Source organism: Tyto alba, unplaced genomic scaffold (genome assembly GCF_018691265.1).
Source record: "Tyto alba isolate M040663 unplaced genomic scaffold, T.alba_DEE_v4.0 Super-Scaffold_39, whole genome shotgun sequence".
NCBI classification, from domain to species: domain Eukaryota; kingdom Metazoa; phylum Chordata; class Aves; order Strigiformes; family Tytonidae; genus Tyto; species Tyto alba.
In genome coordinates, this window is record NW_024881314.1 from 6,761,518 (window position 1) to 6,785,452 (window position 23,935).

The 23,935-nt window shown below is 36.7% G+C and overlaps 1 protein-coding gene across 12 annotated transcripts in view; it reads left to right on the plus strand.

The window, feature by feature from the left end:
* Positions 1-23,935, plus strand: part of SPAG9 (sperm associated antigen 9) — a 65,306-nt gene that overhangs the window by 31,251 nt on the left and 10,120 nt on the right. For 6 of the 12 annotated variants that reach the window (XM_042802378.1, XM_042802381.1, XM_042802380.1 and 3 more), the window contains 21 exons: positions 806-959; positions 4,972-5,182; positions 5,698-5,797; positions 6,969-7,090; positions 10,199-10,256; positions 10,836-10,988; positions 11,073-11,124; positions 11,552-11,682; positions 12,946-13,002; positions 13,874-14,047; positions 14,739-14,868; positions 15,173-15,265; positions 15,599-15,766; positions 16,476-16,647; positions 17,755-17,982; positions 18,723-18,918; positions 19,773-19,895; positions 20,431-20,511; positions 20,988-21,055; positions 22,261-22,409; positions 23,581-23,752. In XM_042802378.1, coding sequence (XP_042658312.1) covers positions 806-959; positions 4,972-5,182; positions 5,698-5,797; positions 6,969-7,090; positions 10,199-10,256; positions 10,836-10,988; positions 11,073-11,124; positions 11,552-11,682; positions 12,946-13,002; positions 13,874-14,047; positions 14,739-14,868; positions 15,173-15,265; positions 15,599-15,766; positions 16,476-16,647; positions 17,755-17,982; positions 18,723-18,918; positions 19,773-19,895; positions 20,431-20,511; positions 20,988-21,055; positions 22,261-22,409; positions 23,581-23,752 — 2,792 coding nt within the window. Of the gene's footprint in view, positions 1-805; positions 960-4,971; positions 5,183-5,697; positions 5,798-6,968; positions 7,091-8,602; positions 8,615-9,723; positions 9,739-10,198; positions 10,257-10,835; positions 10,989-11,072; positions 11,125-11,551; positions 11,683-12,945; positions 13,003-13,873; positions 14,048-14,738; positions 14,869-15,172; positions 15,266-15,598; positions 15,767-16,475; positions 16,648-17,754; positions 17,983-18,722; positions 18,919-19,772; positions 19,896-20,430; positions 20,512-20,987; positions 21,056-22,260; positions 22,410-23,580; positions 23,753-23,935 lie in introns of all 12 variants that reach the window. The other 6 variants (XM_042802377.1, XM_042802379.1, XM_042802388.1 and 3 more) reach the window with 2 other exon arrangements.

Below are 23,935 nucleotides of genomic sequence, written 5' to 3' on the forward strand. Positions count from 1 at the left end.
GGTGATTTTTTTTTTTTTTTTTTTTTTTTTTGAGGGGCAATATACAAAGCCTTGGAATTTCTAAACATTTGCCATAGGGGAGTGGTAAAGATAGCAGAGATGGTGAAGAGTGGAGATGAAGTAATTTGCTTTACTGGCACAAGCTTTTGTGCCGCTTTAGGGTGAAGTAGTGTTGAAATGATCGTGATTAAAACTACGCAAATTCTGGCTGGGCTAGTTTTAACATCAGTAATTCCTTGACCCAGTTTTCTTCAGTTACACAAATCCATGTAATTCCTGTGATCTTCAGAAGAAAAATACCATACGTTTTGAGAAGAGTTGGACTTTAAGCTGATTGTTGACAGTTTTTGCAAATTCTTCAGTTAATGATTTAGCTGTTGGTTGTTGTAGAAGTTTTTAAAAAAAGGTTGGGTTTTTTTTTAAAAAAAGGTGCAGGATGATATTTTTAAGAGTGGCTGCTGAAAACTGTAATTTAGTCTGAGATAAGGAAACATTTTAATCTTACACTCCTGTTGGTGTTCCATTTCTGTAAAACTTTTGTTTACTATAGATTAGTTATAGTGTAGTCAATAGCTGCTATTTAAAGCCATGGAATGGTCTACTTGCAGTCAGATAATGTGAAATGAGGAATTATTAGGTGCTGTTAATACAAACTGTATGGAACATTGTATCTTTAATAGAGTACAGTGCATGGGTGTTTGAACCTATAATTTTACCATTTCCTTGCTGATTTCAGAGGCGTACAGGAAAACAAACCATGTGACCATCTGAAATGGCTGATGAAACCTGTGTCTTTTTCAAACAGAAAGGAGCGTCCAATATCACTGGGCATCTTCCCATTACCTCCAGGAGATGCACTACTTACGCCTGAAACTCAGAGAGAAGCAGGGGAAACGCCTGGGTCAGAGCACTGGAAATTCCACGAGCTAAGCCAGCCACGGTCCCACACAAGCCTAAAGGTGAGCACTCGGTTTGACTGCCTTGTGTTAGGAGAAACTTCCATCATCAGATTTTAGCTCCTTGGTGGGGAGAAAAAGGAAATTGAAGGGGAGGAGGGAAAACCCTAAATCATCTTTGTGTAAGCCAAGTATGTTGCTTATCCAAATGAGCTTCGAGGGAACTTATTGGAAGAAATGGAGTTTGCGTTGCGTTTTCCAAATGAGTGGTAGTACAGGCTAGTTCTCCTCTTACTCACAGGAGTGGGTTTTTTCTTTCTGACTAAAGAACCCTTTCCAAAGGTCAGTCACTTGTTCTTTGAACCCTAGATATGTAACTAGATAGTGTAAATGGGTCTGCTGGTTTAATACTGTTTTAGAAGGAAACCTTTGATTACTATACTGGCAGTACTCTTACTGCAGCCTCTGCCTACGATCAGGCATACAGTGTAGGTATACTGCAGAGTTGAGAATGACCTAGCTTTCCTAAATTAGCCTGTTACTATGATTTCCCTTACATGTAGCTTGGCTATAATTCCTGCAATTGTTCTGTGTTCCAACAGTGAGAGGGTGGCATAGAACAAGCTGCAGAAATGGAAAAATGGGGGAGTGGTGTTGGAGTGTGATGAATCTGGCAGTCGGGACTAGGGTACACTTAAAACACAGTGGAAGGAGGGATCTGCAGGGTGAACAACTCCAGAATGTGTAAAGCTTCTCGATATATTTATGTTGATGAGGTTTTTTGGAAGACTATGGGTGTACTGTTCCTTCTGGAAAGGCATGCAGCTGAGGAAAATTTCCCCTTAAGTGAACTTAATACCTAGCAGGGGAGTATTAAACTGATAAGAATTAAAAAGCTGTCCAGAAATAATTGGAACCCAGATTTGTTTTTTTGCCTAGAGGTCATATGGAGATAATGGGAAGTGCAAGTAATGGTTAATTATAAACATATCAAAGTGACAACAGGAGTCTGGATCTAAAAATTTGATACTTAACTCTTGGCTAAGGCCATTTTTGGATCTTAAATTTGTCCTATTCCTATTGTCCTATGCCAGTTAACATCAATAAATTGACAGACTTGAGGAGAGCTGTCTGAAATAAAACTTAGTTATAACTAAGAGTAGGTGGAGATGAGGTGTGAGGGGAAGTCTCTGATCCCATCCTGTTCTTTCAGAAAATCATTGGCTACTATATATTGTCAAAATAGGCTTCTTGGTATAGTTCTTCTAAATAACTACTATAAGAGAATTTACAAAACAGCACAGACTGTAATTTTTCAAAATTAGTCAGAATAAGTTCCTTAGGTCCAAAGCAACATAATTCCTTTATAGCTGTGAATGTAGAGTACTTCTGAAGTGAACCTGTTGAATAACATGATATATTGAAGTCATAACCAGAAATTGAAACTTTTTTTTTTTCTTAATACTTTTATTTCCGCTAAATACTTTTAACATCAAGTACAAGGTACAAGCAAGATTTGGCTGTTTTCAGGCATCTGTTTTACATTCATGCTCGAGCATTTCATTAATGGTCAGTGTTTTGTCTAAAAGGATCACAAAGAGTAGGTGTCAGGAAGAAACTCAGACTGAAAAGGCTGGGTATCCTGTAGCTTGTACCGTAGGTGACATTGCTGGATATCATTGTAACACAACATACAATTGAATACTATACTCTATTGCTTTTTTTTTCTGCAGAGCATTGCAGATGAGCTACTGCTTCTTCAGGTTTAATTATCTAATTTTTAAACTAATTTTTCTTTTTTTCAGAAAAAGTCTTTTGGCAATGTTGCTATGCTTAGGCTTTGAGATATTTTGATTAATTCATTGTCACTTAATGGAATTGTGTTTATTTTCATTATTTCTAGAACAAACATTCATGATAGTTTAATCAGTTTGGTTTCCAAGAGCTGGCTAAAAAAAATACAGTAGATAATCCCATCTATTTTACATTTCTGAATTTATTATTTGAAATGCCTTTAAGAAAAGGACCATTCACTTCACTGTTTTCTTTTGCACTGTCAAGCTGCTTTTCTTGAGCTTTGTGTGTGAGAGTGAGTGATCAGTCTGTGCTGCATCAGTTAATGGATGCTTTTTGAATACAAAGATGTAGAAATGTTTGAACAGAGCCAATGGCTCTGAGGTTTTATTCCCTCTTTGTGTGAACTCCGGATTCCCTTGGTAAGAGCTACTATTGCCTCCCTTCTGCTTGCTGAAGTATGAATCATTATCCAGCAGCTGAACCTCACCAATTCAAAAAACAATTAGTTAAATATTGTGTAGCTTTTTCTCACTTTTTTTTTTAATGGACACAATGTATATCATAGAACACATTAATTTGTTGTGTTTGCTGTGTGGGTAATCACACATGCTTTATTCCTTTAAAGATGTCTGTTAGTTGACTACATTTCTAAATAATTTTGTCAGAATATCAAACACTAATAATTGGTCAATTTGCAATTTACTAAAAAGGATGGAAACTAGAAGTAATTGATAGGCAGCACTTGAAAGGGCTGAATTTTATTTCTAAGGCTTGCAAATTCCATGTGGGGTGTAACGATGGGATGCAAGCTTTTCATTTAAACTGATACACATAATAGAATAAAATGTGTGTTTTCCTCCCTGACTCCAGAAATTAAAATCTCACCTTGCCAGGAAGTTCCAAAAGTAAAAATTGAGAAATTACAGTTCTTGATAATTTTACACTAAGTACAAATGAGAAAATGTGTGTCTTTATGCAAGTCTTTGTTCTGTTTTTTTAAATAACCTTAAAATGCAGTTTTGCTTCCTTCTCAAAAAGGGTTGCTAAAAGTACAATGAACTGATGCTTCACAAAATCTAAACTTGTTTCGTTCTTGACAAGTTTTGGTTTCCTGAGCTAAGAGGTATGTTCTCTTTAAATGTCACAAACTTGACTAGGAGACTTACCTTCACCTTTGATTCCCGGACAAAACCCTAAAAGAACTTTTTATCAAAACTTACCATGCTGCTTTTATTTTATACATACCAGTTTCAATGTTTCATCTTGATTTTTCCCAAGGAGATCCCTCTAACACTGTATGCTAGAAAATATTTGCCTACACAGACCAATTTGTTTTCAAGTCTGCTGTGAGATCTTCTTCAGTGTTACATTGCTATTTAAGTCAGTAAAGACATCTGGATGCTGGTACGGCTCTGGTCATGAATGAGGATTGAAATGTGAATGAAAGGAGACAAGGTCCAGGAAAGGGCTTGTTCGTATTATTGGGTAGTAGCCTCCAGTTATATCAAACAGTCTAGCCTGCCCTTGAACACAGTGCCTGATGCAGCCTTGTCCGAGTAATGATCATAATCTTGAGTCAGGCAGCTGGATTAGTAGCCACACTACTGGTCGCTCTAATGTAAACTGCTGCCAGGGTTTAGCTTAATTTACTGATGTTCTATAGTTGATCTGAAATCTAACCAGACAAGTAGTCCCTGCTGTTCAGTGTCTCATTCCTGAGGTTCTCCAGGTCTTCCAGTTGAGACTGGAAAATGTGTAAAAATAGTTTGAGTGAAATGCTTGCAAATAGTGTGGGTTTAGGCTAGTTAAATCCATGTTCTGCATCAGTGCTTCAATGTCTACTTTTCAAGAGGATTTAGATAATCGTGCACATTTTGAACAACTACAAATTTTAGAATAGGTTTGGGAAGACTCAGCAATTCATTGTGCAGCTAGAATTATTATTAATATGGGAATGTTGCCTGTTGTTTCAAAGACTTAACAGAAAAGCATCCTAAAGTTGTGACTATACCTTATCAACTGAGATCAAATATTAGTATTAAAAATAAGAGCATGTTTTATCTAGCCATAACCTCCTTAACAGAAGTGGAACTATAGCTATAGTCTAAAGATGAATTTAGCAGTATTAGCTTGAAGCGTTCTTTCTGTTTCTGCTTATTTACGTATTCTTCAGTAAAATACGGTAATTTTGGTGTTTGTTCCTTAGTTTATATGCCTAATGCTATTAATAATACTTTAATTTATGTTCATTTTTTTCAATGGTAATGTTCAATTTTAGGATGAGCTCTCTGATGTCAGCCAAGCAGGCTCAAAATCTACTACTCCAGCATCCACGGCTGCTTCAGATGTACCTGTACTGCCTGCTGAAACTCCTCAGAAGGAAGATGTTGAAGGGATTGCAAAGGACACAGATATGCCAAATGAGAATGTGGACATAAGCAAGAATATTGAAGTACAGGTAGCTCAAGAGACAAGAAATGTGTCTACTGGTGAGCTGCTTTAACTTTTTAGTATATGCTTACTATGGACTTCGTGTTTAATCTGTTATGTCATTTCTTTAATCGTTGTGACATAAATGAGAAATGTTTTTGACTCATTATTTTTATGAATACAGAATATTGGTAAGAGATATGTCTGTTGTTTGTAAGTGGCTTTAGTTCTTATTTTTCTAGAATCAGAATTATTTATGACATTTCCTTGTAAACAGAAAAAATGGCATGCATCTAGATGCAAAAAGTTACAAGATGAGATAGACCATCCACTCGGACAAGTGGAATTAATGGGGAATAACTACTGTTAGGTGACTGAAGTTAAATTCAGGAGAGACTTGCTTAGAAATTCTGGTGTCTGCACTTCAAAATCCATAGATTTTCTCATTGAATTGTCTTGGTAAGTCTTTGAACAGAAGTCTACTAAGTTGATTGATTAGTAACAACTACATGTAGGTAATGTCATATGTCACAGTGATTTTGTGTATGGAGATGTACCACTTGCTTTTCCCTAGGTGGAAATGAAAATGAAGAAAAATCTGAAGTTCAAGCAATCATCGAGTCAACTCCAGAGTTGGATATGGATAAAGATCTTAGTGGATATAAGGGTTCCAGGTAAGTTGTGTGCTGTGGTTTGAGTAAGAAGACTAGATTTGGAAGGTACCAGATTTCAGTTTGGAGCTCACAATGTGTTTAGAAATTGTATCAGACTGAGATCATGCGTTATATAATAAATCTCTTCTCTTCTGTGATCTTACTTCCCCAAATTCCTCAGGAGGTTTGAAATGCAACATCAGTTCTTCATTCTTCTGCTACAACTGAAGAATGTTCAGGGTATTTCATATTACAGCAGACTTAATGCTTAAATATTCTTTTCCCATTTCAAGCAAAAGGTTATACTGAGACCTTTTCTCCCTAGGGCTGGGTTTCAAGGTACTAGCATTTTCCAAGCTGGACTCTTGTGTTTTCACCCATATCTTTAAAATCTGGACTTATGAGTGACTTTGCAAGTGTTACCTCATTTATCTATTAGATTCTCATGGAATCCCAGTGTTGGCAGAATGCTTTTGCCTGAGTCTGCTTCCTTGCAGGCTTTTGTTTGTGAAGGATAACATTTCTTTCAAAAGTTCTAAAGCCCCATTAAAAAAAAACCAGAAGTGCTGTTTTAGTGGCAGGGAGAGTGCCTGATATTTTAGGCAAGCCCTGAACAATTTAGGTAGGGGGTCTAGCCATAAGTCCTTGTCTGTGTGTTTCATTCTTGTGATGAGATGGAAAAAATTACCTTGTGTAGTGCATGTTAATGGAAAAAGATCTTTGTGTGAAAGGAGCCCCTTTTCTGGCTAGAGGAATATTTTGATATCTGACTATTTGGTTCTCTTGATTCTTGTTATATTAAATGACTTCCAGTTTGGCTGACCTGTCTGTTCTTTAGACGTTTGGGCTGACTAAGTCCTGACAGGGCTGAATTTTTATATGCCAAAACTTGATATGCTTTAATTTATTAAAATCCTGAGCAGCTCAATATCAGCAGCTACCTCAGGTTTGGGATCTTGATGCCAAAGTAGTATTTGAAAACAGAATCTAGAACTCTAAGCCAACTGAAAGATTCTGAAAATTTTACTTCTGTTTTTTTTGGTTTGGTTTGGTTTTTGTTTGGGGGGTGGGGGTGGGGGGGGCGGGGGCGGCAAGTAGTAAATGAAGTACTGGTAAAAACATGGAGAAAACTTCTCTTCAATGTGATAACATTTCTTTCTTCTTTTTTGTCTTGTTTTAATTCTTTGAATAGCACTCCTACCAAAGGCATAGAGAACAAAGCATTTGACCGTAATACAGAATCACTCTTTGAAGAGCTGTCATCTGCTGGTTCTGGCTTAATTGGAGATGTGGATGAAGGTGCAGATTTACTGGGTAAGAGAGGTTATTTAAAGAGGAATTTTCCTCATTAGTAGAGTGCTTAATTATCCTTGCTGGATTTACTGTTAGGATTCATTTGCATTAAAATCTTTTGAGCATCATCCTAAGGTGGTTATTGGAATGCAAAAAACAGGAGAAAATGTTTGTTCTTTCTTTTCGTATAAAGATATCAGCTTTAATCTTTTGGGGCACTTCTTACGCTATTCTCTATTTCAGTTTCCCTGTATGTTCTCTGACACAAGGATTTTTATCTTGAGGGAAGATTTTTATCTTGAACTAGTTTTAGGTAGCTTAATTCAGATTGTGCCCAACCTGTAATGGCCTGGCTTTATCACCTCTCTATGGAATTTAACATGTAAGAGAGAATTGCAGCAGAATGCAGTGGTGGTAATTTGAGAATCAAGCCATTAATTGAAAGTCAAGGGGAGGAAACCCACATTTCTCTTCTCCCGAGGCAGCTTGCTGCTGCTTATGTGCTGACTGAACAAAATGTAGGTTTGGGGAATATGAGTTGATCAGGTGCAAAAAGGTCATTAAAAGAAGTATCTTTCTATAAACGAGTGTCTTGTATTATAACAAGATATTTTTTGACATACCAGTGTTCAGGCCTCATTTTGAAATAATGAAAGCTGGTACTATGGAATGTATAAAATGCAGATGCAACTCCTGAGTGTTTTAGGAATGTGTTGTATATAGAAAATCATCAGTTTGTTTGCTTCTGTTGTCCGACTTGGCAGAAATAGAGATTGTTAGTAGTAATATTTAGAACTGTTGTGTGTGCAATCTGGATTTCTGATTGTTCAGTGTTCCACCAGAAACTTACTTTACATCAAGTAGGTGACATTTCTGCAAAGTATTATTCACTGGGAGTGATGGGCCTATCTCCAGTCTTTGTCACTCTCTGCTGTGTTGAATCCTGAGCAGTGAGGACCACAACATCCTTACTGGAACATACTTCATCCAGAACTCTTGCACTTTGTTGTCACAGGGACAACTAATGACACATTCTGCATGCAAAAACGTAGATACTGGAGAAGAAGTATTAACATATAGCAACTTCCATCCCTTAGCTATGTGATAAATTATTTAAAGAAATCAAATTACTGTCAGGACTTCCTGATTATAGATGCTTTGTTTTCCATGGGCAAAAATAATATACTTTTTTGTATAACATATCAAAAATTTCTCACTGATACCATTACCATTTTCCATAAAACTACTGCTAGAAACATTAGTGTGTGCAAAATGAACACACTGTTATAACTGCCTTTGTTATGCAGAATGTGTTGGTCTAAAAGTTTTACTGTATAGTCATCATTTCACTTTGCACACAACCATATTCCAAATTACTCTGTGTTACTTAAAAGCCACATCTACATTCTGGATGGTTGACGTGTTTCAAGCATTTGGATCTGTTCTAAGTGAGCATTAAACTTTAGTTTGGAGTTTTGTAACAGTAGTTAATTGGGATTTTCTAATCTGTTTTCTCTTGGGCTGCATACCCAGGGGAATATTCTGGTGTGTATGCTTCTTTTTTAAAAAAAAATTATTTGAAATCTGTTGCTTCTACAGTTAGGCATTCTTGGCTGCTGCTCTCATAAAATACATTCTCTGCATTTTTTCCCTGCTTGGTAACTTTTTTTTTTGCCTTTGCACTATGGCTTTCTAGTTTTTGTTCCTGCATTATAAAGGATCCTGAAACCAGTTAGAAGTGATCCTAGGTACTTTTATCTGTGAATACTGAAAACATTTAAAAACAATAGCCACTTGAATAAAACCTCGTGATGTCTGTAATATAGGAGATTTCTCCAGATATTGATAAAGTAACAGTAGTTGACCTAAGTTCCTTTGCTACTAAATGTCATTTATTTTATCCAAAACCCAGAGAGATAAATTCCAAAAGAGAGAACTTAGACCTGCATGTCTATTTTTAGATACCTTTTTTAATGTTATCCAAACATCTTAAGTCTTCTGTTACCAAAGTTGCTTAGAGGACTGTGTTCATAAAGTATTTTAAAAGGCCTCCACCATTAAGATACCTCTTTCATTTGTTGTGTTAATTTTAAATTAGCATAATTTCTGCTATTATCAGCATGGTAATCACTTTGCTGTGCAAGCTGTAAAATAATTATTTTCTGCCTGAAAGTTTATCCTTTTAAAATCCTGCAAATTATATTATTTTAGGTATGCAAACAATAGGGTGAGAAATTAATTTCCAGAAATTTAATTAACACTGAAGTAGTTATATGAAGAGTTAAGTTCACTTTTTTCCACAGTAACTTATTCATTTGAAACTGTTACTGAATGGCTTAGCATTTCTTCCAAGTACTGTGCTTCTAAATTATTTCACAGAAAATGAGATAAATTCTTATTAAGTTACTGATCTTTATAAGAGGTCTAACCAATAGAAATGGTTGTGACAAACTTTGTTTTTAACATCTGTCTTATGTATAAATCCTGCTTCTAATCACATCGCATTCCACTTCAAATGTTTGGTGGTGGCTTTGTTTTAATTCATTCTTACTTCATAAGTCTAAATCTTTTATTGCTCTTCGCTCATACTACACCTTACATGAAATGTCTCTTGTTCTTGTTTTTGCTCTACATGGAATGCATGGGCTTTAAAGACCATAATTTCTTTGGTAAGGTATCATTTGCTCTGGGGAAATCTGCAGGGCTTTCACAATCTGAGCTTTATAATTCAGCATGTCTTCTGTCTATAACTGATATACTTTTGTATCTAACATGGTATAAAAGACAGTCGAGCATTTTAACTTTGGTGGACTAACACTTCCCCAGTAATGTTGTGTTTGTTTTTTGAATTAGTAGTACTGTAGCCTCTTCAAAATATACAGAGTTTGAGGTAGCACTAGCTAGTAGCCTGTGGTTAGCCAGGGTTGCCTTTAGGCTTTAAGTGAAGTCAGGTTGGGAAGAAGGTGGAGGGGAAAGTTTATTGTAGAAGGTAGGTCAGTCCTGATACTTCAGATAGCTCGCAGTTGTTCTGACAAGTTTGTCATACTTAAAATACAGCTGGCAAAGCATAGGCTTTGTAAAAACATCCATTTTATCTGCTAATTTCATATGTGTGTTTCTTTTGGAAAGGAATGGGTCGTGAGGTTGAAAACCTTATTTTGGAGAACACTCAGCTGTTGGAGACAAAGTAAGTGAGAATGTTTGTGAAAAATACTGATTTTCTCTATTATATTGTTGTATCTTCTATATCTTCATACACAGAAAGTTGAAATTATACAAATATGCTTCCAGTTCTAAGAGTAGTGGGTGATATAAGTATTTTGAATTTGGAGGTATATTTGGCTAAATATATAGCTTAGCTGGTATTCTTCTAGAAATTAAGGACCTAAGAAGCAAAAGCTGCTTTCATCCTTGTAGGGCTCCAAGAAATGCAGTGCTATGTTCTAATGAGATCAACTCGCTGCCTTTTCTGTTAAGAACACAACTGTAACTGCCAAAGCTAATCCACTGGAGCACTGTTGAGTTCAACCTCTAAACAAGCTGTTCTGAGTTACTAGTACTTTTCTCTAATACAGAGGTGTGAATGGGTTTGAGGATTTGAGTTTTGGGGGAAGAGGGTTTAACCTGTTTCAGAAAGCTGTACGTTTTTACAGCAGCTCTATATAAGAAATTTGTATATGTTGAAATTCAAGAATGAAATGAGGCTGAAGCTGAACTATGAGACCATAGTCATCCGTGTAATGGTGTATTTTAAATATTTGTGTAGAAATGCACTGAATGTAGTGAAGAATGATTTGATAGCAAAGGTGGATGAGTTGACCTGTGAGAAGGATGTACTACAAGGTGAATTGGAGGCTGTAAAACAAGCAAAACAAAAGCTTGAGGAGAAGAATAAGGAACTGGAAGAAGAGCTGAAAAGGTAAGTTTAATTCCATGGCTGTGAAAAAGAAAGTAAAAAACTCAATGTAGTATCTAACGCAGCTATTTTTTATTTTGTATCTAGAGCTCGTGCAGAAGCAGAGGAAGCAAGACAGAAAGCTAAAGAGGATGATGATGTAGGTGTATGTGTGTTTTTGTATGTGTAACTCACAATGACACATTAGAAGTTCATGTGTGTTTAGTGAGTCCTACTAATCTTTACTCTTTAATAAGTAGTGGTAAACTTCTTCCATGTATAGAAAAAATGAGAGATCTAAAGAGCACAAGTAAACTTAAACTGACCTTGTCTAGTTTTCTTTTTCCTCTCTGCTCATTATTGTATGTCACGTTTTTAATGAAGAACTGGATTTTTTATTTGGAATATACTACATACAAAGGATAGGAGTAGAGGAAGGTAAAACTGAGTTAGTTTTACAAAGCCCCATATTATTTGGAATCTGGAGTTGTGCTGTGAAGTGACTCTTACCAGAAGGCAGAGGCTGATTCTGCAAGGCCCTACTGTGCTCCTTTGTTCGTCCTATGTTTGCCTTTTTGTGTGTTCAGAGTGATGTCCCCACCGCTCAGCGGAAGCGTTTTACTCGTGTTGAAATGGCCCGTGTTCTGATGGAAAGAAATCAGTATAAAGAGAGGTTGATGGAGCTTCAGGAAGCTGTCCGATGGACTGAGATGATAAGGTAAAAGGCTCTTAAAATCTTTGATAGAGCTCCTTGGATTTTACAAGCTTGATTTTTAGCTGCAGATTGATATGGTCAATAGGTTAGGGGATCAAGCTTTAATTACCATTTTACTTGTCTTCACTACATGCCCATGAATAACTTTGTTTTTAAATTATGGGCATATAAGTTACGTTCTCAAAATGGGTTCCCCCTGAGACCTCAGTGAGACCTCAGTGAAGATGTGTTACTTTGTATAATGTGAAATAAGCATCCCTTGAAGAAATGTGTGTATTTTGGAACAGTTACAAAGTTTGGTAACTGTAAATAACATTGATTTAGTGGGCAGGAAAATTTCCAGTATGTGTGTGTATACATACCCTAAAGCAGTGGGCCCAATTGTTGGCTGAGATGTCGAAACAGGAGTAACATACAGTCTTCAGATTGTGTGCAATCCATGTGTGAGGGCTTGGGTTGTTCAGGAGAAAACACTGTTTTAAAATTGTGCAGGGTTTGTTACATATAAGCAGTAAAGATGGAGATCTGGTCTATTTGCATCCTGAATACTGAGTTATCTGGCAGGTATGGTTTTAAAAACAAAAGTCTTCCACCTCAGAGCTCAGCCCAGCTCACTGTCGCATCCCGAGCCGTGGCTGTGTCCAGAGGTAATGGCGTCATTTGGTGCCGCCTGCCGGTCAGGTATAACAATGACGTGTAATTTTTTTTGTTGTCCTCAACCCCTGTGAGCCATTTCGACACGTGAGTCTGAGAGGAAAAATACATATTGCCAAGTAGCTGTGGCATGTTTTCCTATAGCTATTGTCTCCTGTATCAGTCCTCTCCTATCTCTGTTAATGCATTTATGGCTTAAGGAACAATCACCGTATCATTTATTTACTGATGTGTTGAAGAATAAGAAGTTTTAAAATAAAAAGCAATGGTTAAAATATTAAAAAATAGGAGGCAGGAGAATTTAAAATGGTTTGCTGCTTTCTTCTAGCTGTTTTCATTGCTAAGTATTACACAGGTTTGTCTCTTCTGTCTGAAAAACACTCACCAGTTGTGTTTGTGATGCAAATAAATGTGGATGTTTATTATGTAACTTCAGTTCATCTAGTGCGAATTTCAGTACAGTGCTCTGATCAGAAAAGAAGTGGCAATGTGAAGAAACAGGCTTTGATACTTTTGATATGTTATCCTGGTGGTAAATAAGAGTTATGCACTGTTCCGTTCCTTTTTTTTAATTAATGCTTACTCAGTAGATTTGGAATTCATTTCTTGTAGAGCATCAAGAGAAAATCCAGCCATGCAAGAAAAGAAGAGATCAAGCATTTGGCAGTTGTAAGTATTAAAACACAACTCACTGGCAAAAAATAAATAAAAGACCCCAAACAATTAGCTGGCACATTTTTGTATGTTAGCTAATTATCTTTTGGCAGATGAAGATGTCTTAACTGTTCTCCTCTTGTTACCTAGCATGCCAGCTCGGTAAGACTGTTCTTGAAGACAAAATGTATCGTAAGCTGCATTGCGTAGTGAATGGCTGTGCACTTTGTAAAGTTAAATGCCAAAGTGCTGTAATTTTTTTCTAGCTGAATATGCACCAGGACTCTGGTTCTGAACATTTTTCTGGATTCTTTTTTATGACGAAAAACAGAAACCTGAATAGCTCGTGTGGATTGCATTTATTTCAGCTTCCTTTTCCTGTATGAAGTACGGCTTACTGATTGTTAAATATTCCTTTCTAACTTGAAGCTCTTTAAATCTAAAACAGTGTTATTAACAACAAGATATTTGTCAAATAATCCTTTTACTATCGTGATTTGCTGATATCTATTCCATCTTTTAGCCTAGAAGATGGGTGGGGGTTTTAAAGTGCTCTGTGCATGAACTAATATGCTTCATAAAACTATTCCAGGTGTAATGTTCACATCCTAATTTTGTTGGTTCCCTGTAGATCTTCCAGGTGAAGATCCCATTAGATTTGATAAACAAATGGGATAATAATTCTTAAGAACTTTTCTTACTGACATCAGTTTCTGTGCTGTGGGAGTCTTGCTGTGTGTGTGGTGACTGCTGTTGGGCTCCGGTTTGGTAGTCGAACTGGCCTGAGCAGGCTAGCACATGCAGTGTTTTGCCTGCATAATCAAATCTGGATGTATCTTACAAATCTTAACTCTCATGTGTTTTGTGGTTTTTCTTCTTTTTATAGTTTCAGCAGGCTCTTCAGTTCATCTAGCAATACAGCTAAGAAACCAGAACCTCCTGTCAATGTTAAATATAATGCTCCAACCTCGCATATTACTCCATCAGTCAAGAAAAGAAGCAGTACCTTATCTCAATTACCAAGTGACAAATCTAAAGCTTTTGAATTCCTCAGTGAAGAGTAAGATATTTTGGTTTTATAATACTAGATATGCTCTATCAACTGTTTACTCTTTTAATCCTTCAGAGATAAATAGCATGCTGCTAAGTGAAGTATAGTGTTCTCCTGAAGTGAATGTTGATACATAAAAAAATCAACACAGTGCAGACTGAAATGTGCAGCAGTGGATGAGTAATCTGGGTACCTGGCAGTAGTATTCTACTTGGTAAATACCACTGCCTTTTGTAACGTTGCATTTGGTCACAGGAGGCAGCACCTGGTATACTTTTATATGCGAGTGTTGTAGCTAAGCAGTAACTGTACAGATACTTTTACTTCTAAGTTCACTGAAAAATTTGAACAACATGAGTCAGGCTAACAAGAATGTGCAATTTTAATTTTTCTTCTGTGCTTCTTTATGGCAATATATTCTCTTGGTTTACAACTTCTAAAGCTTCTAGTAAAGGTACATAACCCAAGTCAAGGGTACTGACAATAGACTTTCTGGTTTTGCCTGTCTTTCACCTTTCCCTTAGAAATAGCCAACAGGAAATCTGATGTTCTAGAGGTGATGTGTGAAAAACTAGTGATCTGTTTGGTAACCTGATGCTTCCACAGATAACTTGTCTAATGAGTTTATGAGCAACTCCCATTACACAAAGAATTCTAAAGAGCATAAATAACAGATTCTTTAATAATGGTTCTTCCCTAGAACTGAAGCCAGTTTAGCCTCACGCAGAGAGCAGAAGAGAGAGCAGTATCGCCAAGTAAAAGCACATGTTCAGAAAGAGGATGGTAGAGTGCAAGCCTTTGGCTGGAGTCTACCTCAGAAGTACAAACAGGTATTATGCTCATGTTTTTAAATGTAGTGGTAACGACTTCATGGTTTGTGAAATTTGAACAGAGTATAATTTACCAGCTTATGTTCGAGTGGTTCCAGCTTTTTTTTTTGTTGAACTTGCAGCTTAAAGAGTCTTTCTAAGGAAAACCACAATGCCAAGCTCTTAACTGTGTTTTAACAAAGCCTGATCAACTGATTTCAAAGACTGTGAACCTCTTAAAGGAGAAAGCTTTTTGGGGTTTTGGTCTAGTTTGGTTTTTGTTTGTTTTGTTTTGGTTTGTTTTTTGGTTTTTTTTTTTCCTTAGGTGGCAAATGGTGGCCAGGGTGAAAATAAGATGAAGAATTTACCTGTACCTGTTTACCTGAGACCTTTAGATGAGAAAGATACCTCTATGAAGGTAGGTTATTTACAGTCATGATGGAGACTTGGACAACCTATAGCTCAAATATTTTTGACTCAGTTATTTTCTTCCTGAAATGAAGTTGTGTCTTTTAAAAGCATAGGTGAATCAGAATTTAAGCTTCAGGAAAAATGTACAGTAATCTTAATGAATTCCTTAATGGACTGCAGATATGTAATAATTTTTATATTACTTGGCGTTTTTAACAGTGGGCGTGGGTTTTGGTTTGGGGTGGTGTGTTTTGTTTTGTGGTGTGTGGTTTTGTTTTGTTGTGTTTTGGTTTTTTTTTTTTTTTAATATTTGAAGTGAAGTATTTATTTTTCTTTCAAGCTGTGGTGTGCTGTAGGGGTAAACCTGTCAGGAGGGAAAACGCGAGATGGCGGGTCTGTGGTTGGTGCTAGTGTATTCTACAATGATGTGACTGGTATGGATGCAGATGGCAACAAGCAGCAAACAGGATCTCAAAGTAGCTTAGACAGACTAGACCAAGAGCTCAAGGTAAGGTCACTGTAAGGCATGTTGAATAGTTTATAAAGTTAAACATCTTCACTATATATCTGTAGATAAATAAAATATTTTGTACTCAGGTTTATTGGTAACAAATAGATTTTTCTTGGATAGTCACCAACCCAAGATACTTTGGTTATTGAATCCAACAACAAAAATACTGTGGTTCTTTCCTGTGTGCCAGCTTGTTGGCAAATCTGAGGAGCAAATCAATTTTACATCAAAATGATGCACTGCTTATGCCAATGCTGCCTGCTTTAAAAACATTCGTGGCAGAATTGTTCATGTTCTGACTGCCACTTAAAAAAAGGGTTTTTAGGTGTCTGTGCCATTGTTTAAACATATGTTAGTATTCACGTTTTCAAATTAATCTGTAGTGATACTGAACATGGTAACTGGCATATAAATAGTTTTCTTATGTTGCTTTGTGTTTGTCTAACTGTATAATTATGCAGCATAATTATTTTCTATAGTTTTCTGCACAAGTATGAAATCTGAAGGGGTTTTACATTCCAAATACATAGAGAACAAATAACTACATGTAATTTTACAACGGTATTAAAGATATTTAACTTACCACATATGTATGTATATTCCTGTAGCTGATAATGTGAAAACATATAAGATCAAAGGTAATAGTTCTATTCTTGTCCCCCTTCCTGTTGTTTTTCACTTCTGTTTTGCCTTTATTCTCCTTCAGGACCAGCAGAAGGAGCTGAAACATCAGGAAGAATTATCCAGTCTAGTTTGGATCTGTACTAGCACACATTCTGCTACGAAAGTTATCATTATTGATGCTAATCAACCAGGAAATATTCTGGACAGTTTCATTGTTTGCAATTCGCACGTGCTTTGTATTGCTAGTGTACCAGGTAAAGACTTGGGATGTTTTAGCTCCTGCTTTTTTAACTATCTTACTCAGATTGTCCTATGCAATGAAAGATCAAAGATTTGTTCATTAGTGTGATAAAATGTTACTGTAATACAGCAAAAAAAGTGTTTAGTTGTAGGGAAAACTGTTAGATTTCTACTCTACTTTTCCATTCTTCAGTTGGCTCCTGACCTCAGTTAACTCAAAGGTAGAGAGATTTCAGCAACCAAGAGTAAGTATTTTGTCTGCTGTATTCTAAATTGTGCTATAGTGCCAGTGTTTTATGGCACCGTGAACATCACGAAAGGAAAATATGTTGGCTTTGTAGACCTCTTCAGCCTCTTGAAGATAAATAGCAAGTCTTGGAGCTTCCTGTAGAGGGAATCCTTGTTACTTTGGGAGTGTATGTGGATAGTGTACTGAGGGAGGCATAATAGGAGGGTATTTTTATTCTGGAGAAAAACTAGTTGTGCTTTTGAGTTTCTTGTTTCTTGGCTTACACTTACAAAAGTCTGTAGCACTAGTTTCAGTGAAGTAGTTTTGTTTAATAAGCACAGAAGAAATCTTTCCAGTGAAGTTTGAGGTTTTGCTCCATTAAAACTATGTGTAACTTGTAAAATCAAAACATCATAAAATATAGTAAAACATGATAAAAATTTCAAGAAACCAAGAAAAATATTTTAAGTCTTAACAGTATGAGAGGGTTAGATGAGAGAAAAACAGCTTTACTTCTGGAACAAAGAATCTATTGCAGTTAATTTCTTCATAAAGATGTAGATAAGTATCTGTACATATATGCACTTTTATGAAATCTAATTTTAATGGAGAATTTATCTGAAATAGAAATAAGATAGTTGGAAAAATCTGCAGATCGAAATATGGCATATGATACTCAAGTGCAGCATGTGTAGATGCTGCTTCTGCTTTTTGAACTCTGTGACAGCATCTTTAATGTCTACTGATCATGTCAAAAAGCTGGTAGGATAGGTATGTGCATGTTAAATCACAGTTGCTGGAGAGTTCATTCAGTTTGAAGCTTTGTTTGTAACTAGGTAAGAGTGATTCACCTTTATCCCCACAAGAGGCATGTGAGTTTAATCTCTTTCAGGGGCAAGGGAAACAGACTATCCTGTGGGAGAAGAAGGGTCTCAAGAAGCAGACCCCAGTCAAGTGGACAAGTCCTCTCTGTGTGGAAGTATGACTAGCAACAGCTCTGCAGAAACTGATAGCTTGCTGGGAGGTATAACAGTGGTCGGCTGTACTGCAGAGGGAATCACAGGAGCACCTGTAGCTCATGATGCAAATGGTGGCTCACCAATGACAGATAAACAGTCAGGTAAGAAAATCTTACAAGTATGCCAAGGATAGCCAAACACCATTAGGTGTAACTGAAAAATGAATAAGTATTTAATGCAATAGCTTGTTTGTAAGCAGTGATAACATGGAATGAGTACTCAGTGGGAAATGGCCTTAAGTCTGACATGCTTGCACTGTATAATCATCGCTGAAAACTTTGTGGTTGTGATATTAAATGGGTATAGACAGTTGCTTCTTTCAAATACTTTTGGGTGAACTTTTATCTTATGCATGGTCTGAAGAGAGTTTTTAAGTTATTCAAGTATTCAAAATGCAGATCTTTCTAGTGAACGGAGAGAATGTGCATATATGCCTTAAATTTTGTAAAGTCTTAATAGAGATTAAAGTGAAGCTACTTTATAGGCATGCTTAATATTTTCTGTCATAGGCCATTGAGAGCTGTATGGTAATATGATTGTTAATGGGTTTGTGGTTGTTGGACTTGTTCATTGCTATACTAGTTGATCACTTAAAGGGCAATCTGCCATCAGTCCCTGGGTTGATAGTTAAAGTGCATTTGACACTTGTTGATACAGTGCAACCTACTAGAGTTTGGGTGTTTCTGATCTGATTTTTTTTTTTTTTTTGGATTAAATATAAAATCTGGGTTGTGGCTGGTTATCACAGCTATTCACTTCAGTTTTAAGTATCAAGCTCTGGCTGTTTAAAATAGTTGAGAATTATCTCACAGTTAAGTTTTTCAAATTTTTTGTTCCATAGATATTGCAACTGAAAGTAATTCTGTAGACGAGAACATTCCAACAGCAGAGGAGGCAACAGAAGCAACAGAAGTCAATGCAGGGACAGGAGAAGACACAGCTGATATTGCACAAACTGGAGTCTACACAGAGCATGTCTTTACAGATCCTCTGGGAGTGCAAAATACAACAGAGGCATCTCCAGTGTACCAGCCTAGGTACAGAGTCTCAATCCTCATACCACTTAAAATGTATTTAAAAAGAAAAATATAATGCATAGGAACACAACATGGGGAGGAAACAGCTACTTTTTTTCTTAAGTATATTAAGGCTTATATAAGTAGTCTTGGTATAAGACGCTCTGTACTTTGCTTGCATAGTAGGATCACCTGTGTACAGATTCTTTTGTCTGTGCACTTGTATTCCTTGAGTACGAAAACCTCCAGAATGGAGTAGTGAGTGTCTACCAGTTTGTTACTGAGTCCTTTCACAGACTTAATCTGAAAGATACTGGTTTAGAGATGCACGTTTAAATTCCCTGTTCTGATATAAAAATAAATAAGAATTACACTCCTTTCTTCCAGTCAACTGGTTGTTCAAATGCATGTTTCTTTTCTCAGAATAGTTAACCTGTGAGTAGTTACAGGAGTGGAGAAGAAGCTTGAAAGCGATCAGTATTTCAAATCTTCATGAATTTTCACTCTTCACATACAGGCACAAAAGTATCATGGCTTTTTTTATAAGTGTTTCTCATAACATCTGCCTCTGCTGTTGTGACTGTCTTCTGCCATTTCCCAGAGATACCAGTAATGCTGATAGGCTTGAATGGAATTTAAATTTCCTTGTATAAGTAAATGTCCACTTGAAGAAATTGATTGTTATTGAGGTTTTCATCTGTATCATTATACTTTCATGCACAGTCACTGTTGGTTTGGTTTTTTTTTTTTTTTTAAATACCTTTATGTACTTCAAAAGCCAGTGTAGAAACTAGTAGCTATGAAGTAGATATCAAGCTTATAATCTGAGTAGTCTGTGCACTTTATTCAATGTATTTTAACTGTTGTTTTTTTAGTACTGAGTCAGAGTTATATAAAGACGTTGCAGTTTTGCCAAATGAGCAAGATCTAGTGAGAGAAGAAGCACAGAAAATGAGTAGCCTTTTACCGACAATGTGGCTTGGAGCACAGAATGGATGGTAAGAAAATATTAATCTTGTTAAATTTATTTGGAAAAAATATTTTAAACTTGTTTCCTCTGCCTGCAGGCCTGGTAACTGTCTCGAGCCAAGATTAAGTGCAGGAAGGCCTCGAGAGAGCCTAGGCTTTGTATGCTTTGCTACATTTAGGCATTATAGAATTCAAAGAAAGTATAGGTGATTAGCAAGCTCTTTTTGGCAGATAATGCTTTTATATGCAGAAAAGTTTTGGTTGGCTTTTTTGTAGTCAAAGAAGTTGTTATATTCTAATTCCATAACTTCCAATATTTTATGCTAGAAAAATGTATTGCCCTTTTTACTGCAGATGTATCTGCAAAGGAGTTGGTAAAGTTTTAGGCCTCTGAAACAACGTTCTGCTCCTCATGTAGTTCTTTCTTCCAGTCTATATAGTTTTCAGTGGAAGAAGAAAACGTATTTTCCCTTTACTTATGGATTTCAATTATAGGGGGTTTGCTTGTTTTTTTCTCCTGTCTGGTAGACAGTACTTTTAATCCCTCCTGATTTGTCTTTGCAGCCTGTATGTTCATTCGTCAGTGGCCCAGTGGAGGAAATGTGTTCATGCCATTAAACTTAAAGATTCTATTCTCAGTATTGTGTAAGTCCTGAAAGAATGTAATATAAATCATAATGAACTGTTAAAACACTTGCAAAGTAGTTTTATATTTCCTCCTCGGATATTGGGAATGTCAGTTGCCATAAATGCATGCATATTCTTTGAGGGGCAGTGGATAACACTTGTGGAGTAAGGAAAATAGAAGGAATCTCCTATCTGTTGGAAATACTGTTGCTCAAATGCTGAGTTGTAGCTGTAGACTCCAAACAGTTATAGCTTATCATCCTTGATCTTTTCTTCAGGCATTGGAGCTAGATATATTTTAAGCTTTCTGAGCTGGATTTTTATACCTTGTTACTGTCCCTTCCCTTGAGCTATATTGTAGAAATCAAAACAGTAGGGCTGATGTGAATATAAAAAGTATGCTGAAATATGTAATGTTTATACCTTACTTTAAACTTGCAGATTGAGAAATGCACTCTAATGATGTATATTTTTGTGCCTCATTTTTTCCCCAGACATGTAAAAGGAATAGTATTAGTTGCACTAGCTGATGGAACATTAGCAATATTTCACCGAGGAGTTGGTAAGTGTTCTTGGGTCTTGAAACCAATGAAGTTGCAACAGTATTTAGGAAAGAAATGTGCCATTTTAAGTAGTGTTTTCAAAATGTATTCCGCAATAGCCTTTCTACAGGTTTTCTTGAGAAATCTTTCTAGTATTTCAGTTGCAGTTTCAAGTACCCTATTTGCACTGTCGTGATGCATCCCGGGAATTTTTTCTTACTCTGAGAAGGAGAAGAATGGGATGTATCTGAGCTAAATAGAGAAAAACAGTTGATAAAAAGCTGCTTTGATCACCATTTCTTTTGCTTTTTTCATTATGCTCCATACTCATGTCTTCTGTTTTGTTATTAGTGTTGATAATTGTATGTGGCCAAGTCCTTCAATGAGAATTTTGAAGCATCCCTTCAGAATTTCTGCCCAAACTACTCCTGTACAAGTTCCATTCTTCAGCCTCCAGTATGAGAACTGGAGGGGAAGGTCTTACTATGAGTAACTGGAACTTATCTGTTGGCTTGTTTCCAGATTCCCTATTATTTGTTCTTTTTCTTGCGGAGTTTAAATTCCCATGTTCAGCATTTAGAAAAATTAGAGGTTGTTTAGCACCAGTGCAAATATTGGGAAAGATGCCTCTGGGATGAAGTTGTGATGTCTTTAGTGTTTTGGTGGGGTTTTTTTTAAACTCAAACTCTTAAGGATCTCGCATAGATGTCAGTGATCTGTGGCTTAGGTTGGTTGACAGAAAAATTTTACTTAGTGTTGAATGACCAAATTTAGTATGTTTTTAGTATATTTCAGGTGCCTTTCTTAAGATCTTACAGCATATTTAAAAAAATGTTGATGCACTGACCAACATTTCTGTTCAGTCAAGCAGCAAGTGCCTAGTGCTGTGTGGGTAGTTGCTTGTTGTAGTGTATACTGATGCCTATCCAAGTAAAGCATTTAGCACTAGGTAACTTGCTGTTTTTAAAAATGTTTTATGTGTTCTGAACATGAGTCACTGTATAACCTTTTTATATTATAAACCAAGTAGCATTTGGGATGTTGGTAGTTTGTATAACTAGTTGGGTGTTTTTCATGAGAAGCTGAGCCATAAATTTGTATTGAGTTATCCAGATTATTACTGTGCTTTTAAAAAATAAGACTGTTAAGATATGTGCCTGTACTTCAAGCTGATTTCTAAACTCATAGGAACTTTTTGTTTTTTCTTTTCCTTCTGTTTTTAAAGATGGTCAGTGGGATTTGACCAACTATCACCTCTTAGACCTGGGCCGACCGCATCATTCGATAAGATGTATGACAGTGGTACATGACAAAGTCTGGTGTGGCTACAGGAACAAAATTTATGTTGTTCAACCAAAGGCCATGAAAATAGAGGCAAGTTAAAATGGCGTTTAAAATAAATAAATGTTATGTTTTATTGACTTCTCATGCTATAGCTCAAACTCCAGAGTAACTCCAGAGAACAGTTACTTACTCACCAGTACGGAACCAAGCAACCAAACAAACTTGTCTTGGGAAGTACTACATTTTCTTAAGATGTTTTTATTGTTTTGGGAGATTTTAAGCCCTGATAAGACAGTTCTCATTGATTGAAAACCAATTTTGGGGGGTTTAGTTTTTACTTTTAGCTAGCCAGGAACTTGAAAGTGTCCTTGTGCAGAGCTTGTAAGGCTAGCTCCCAGCTTATTCTCTACGTGCATGCCCCTCAGTATTTTCTCCACCCACCTGTAACTTTCTCTATAATCTGTCTTTGCATACGTCAGAGGTTTGGAAGTGTTAATCTTGAGTGTACTCTCCCTCCAGTTATAGTTTGTTTATATAAGGTGTGCAAGCTGTTGTTTCTGCAGTGTTGTACGTGTACATGGTACACGATCACTCCAGGGCCACCTTGAGTACAGAAAGGGGCTAAGGTTTCTGAAAGCCATTAGCAGTATTAATACTTCAGCTTCTGCTGATTGGTCTGAGACATGGCCCAGACCTTTTGAGGGTGACTGCTCAGGTCTTCTGAAAATATCAAGCACCCCATTAATAATCTGTTCTTGTACAGATGACTATACACAGTCTTCATAAATGGAGGAATCAATACAACAGTGAAATTATAATTGTTTTGCTGGTGGGTAGCGTGTATTTTGCACAGGTGGGTTTGTATGCAAGGGCAAGGCTTGACAGAACTAGGAAGAAAGACAGTTTTGGGGCATCTGTATCTTGTGCTGTGACAGGAAGACCTCATACCAAAAAGGCTCCAGGTTAAATGGAGACGGAAACCAGAGTAGGCTGGGATGTGAGATGTAAATGAAGACATGGTAGGAAACTATGGCTCTGAGATCACACCCTGTGGAAGGGAATCAGCATTTTTACTATTACTTTACCAGCATCATATGGTAATTGTAACTAAGCTAAATGCTGTATCTGCTGCTGATCTTGCAAATCGGAGGGTCACAGATGACTTAAGAAAATCGCCGGTATTGGTAGTGTGAGAGTAACAGAGAAGTCTGTCTTCCTCTTTCTGGTGTTTCATCTTAATTTAAAATCCAATCTTTCGTAGAAGTCATTTGATGCACATCCAAGGAGAGAAAGCCAAGTGAGACAGCTGGCATGGGTGGGTGATGGGGTATGGGTGTCTATTCGTTTGGACTCCACCCTGCGTCTCTATCATGCGCACACGTATCAGCATCTACAAGATGTGGACATAGAACCTTATGTAAGCAAAATGCTAGGTAAGTTGATGAGAAAAAACTGTTGTATGATTACACCTTTTGCTGTCTGGAGCTTTCTTTTCCTCTTACGGATCAGGCAATTCTCACTGCAAACTAGGGGGAAGGGTGGATGGAAGTCTAGTCAAATCCTGTTTATGAAAACTTGAATCTGAAAGTTGATGCCTAAATCAGTCTGTAAAGCAC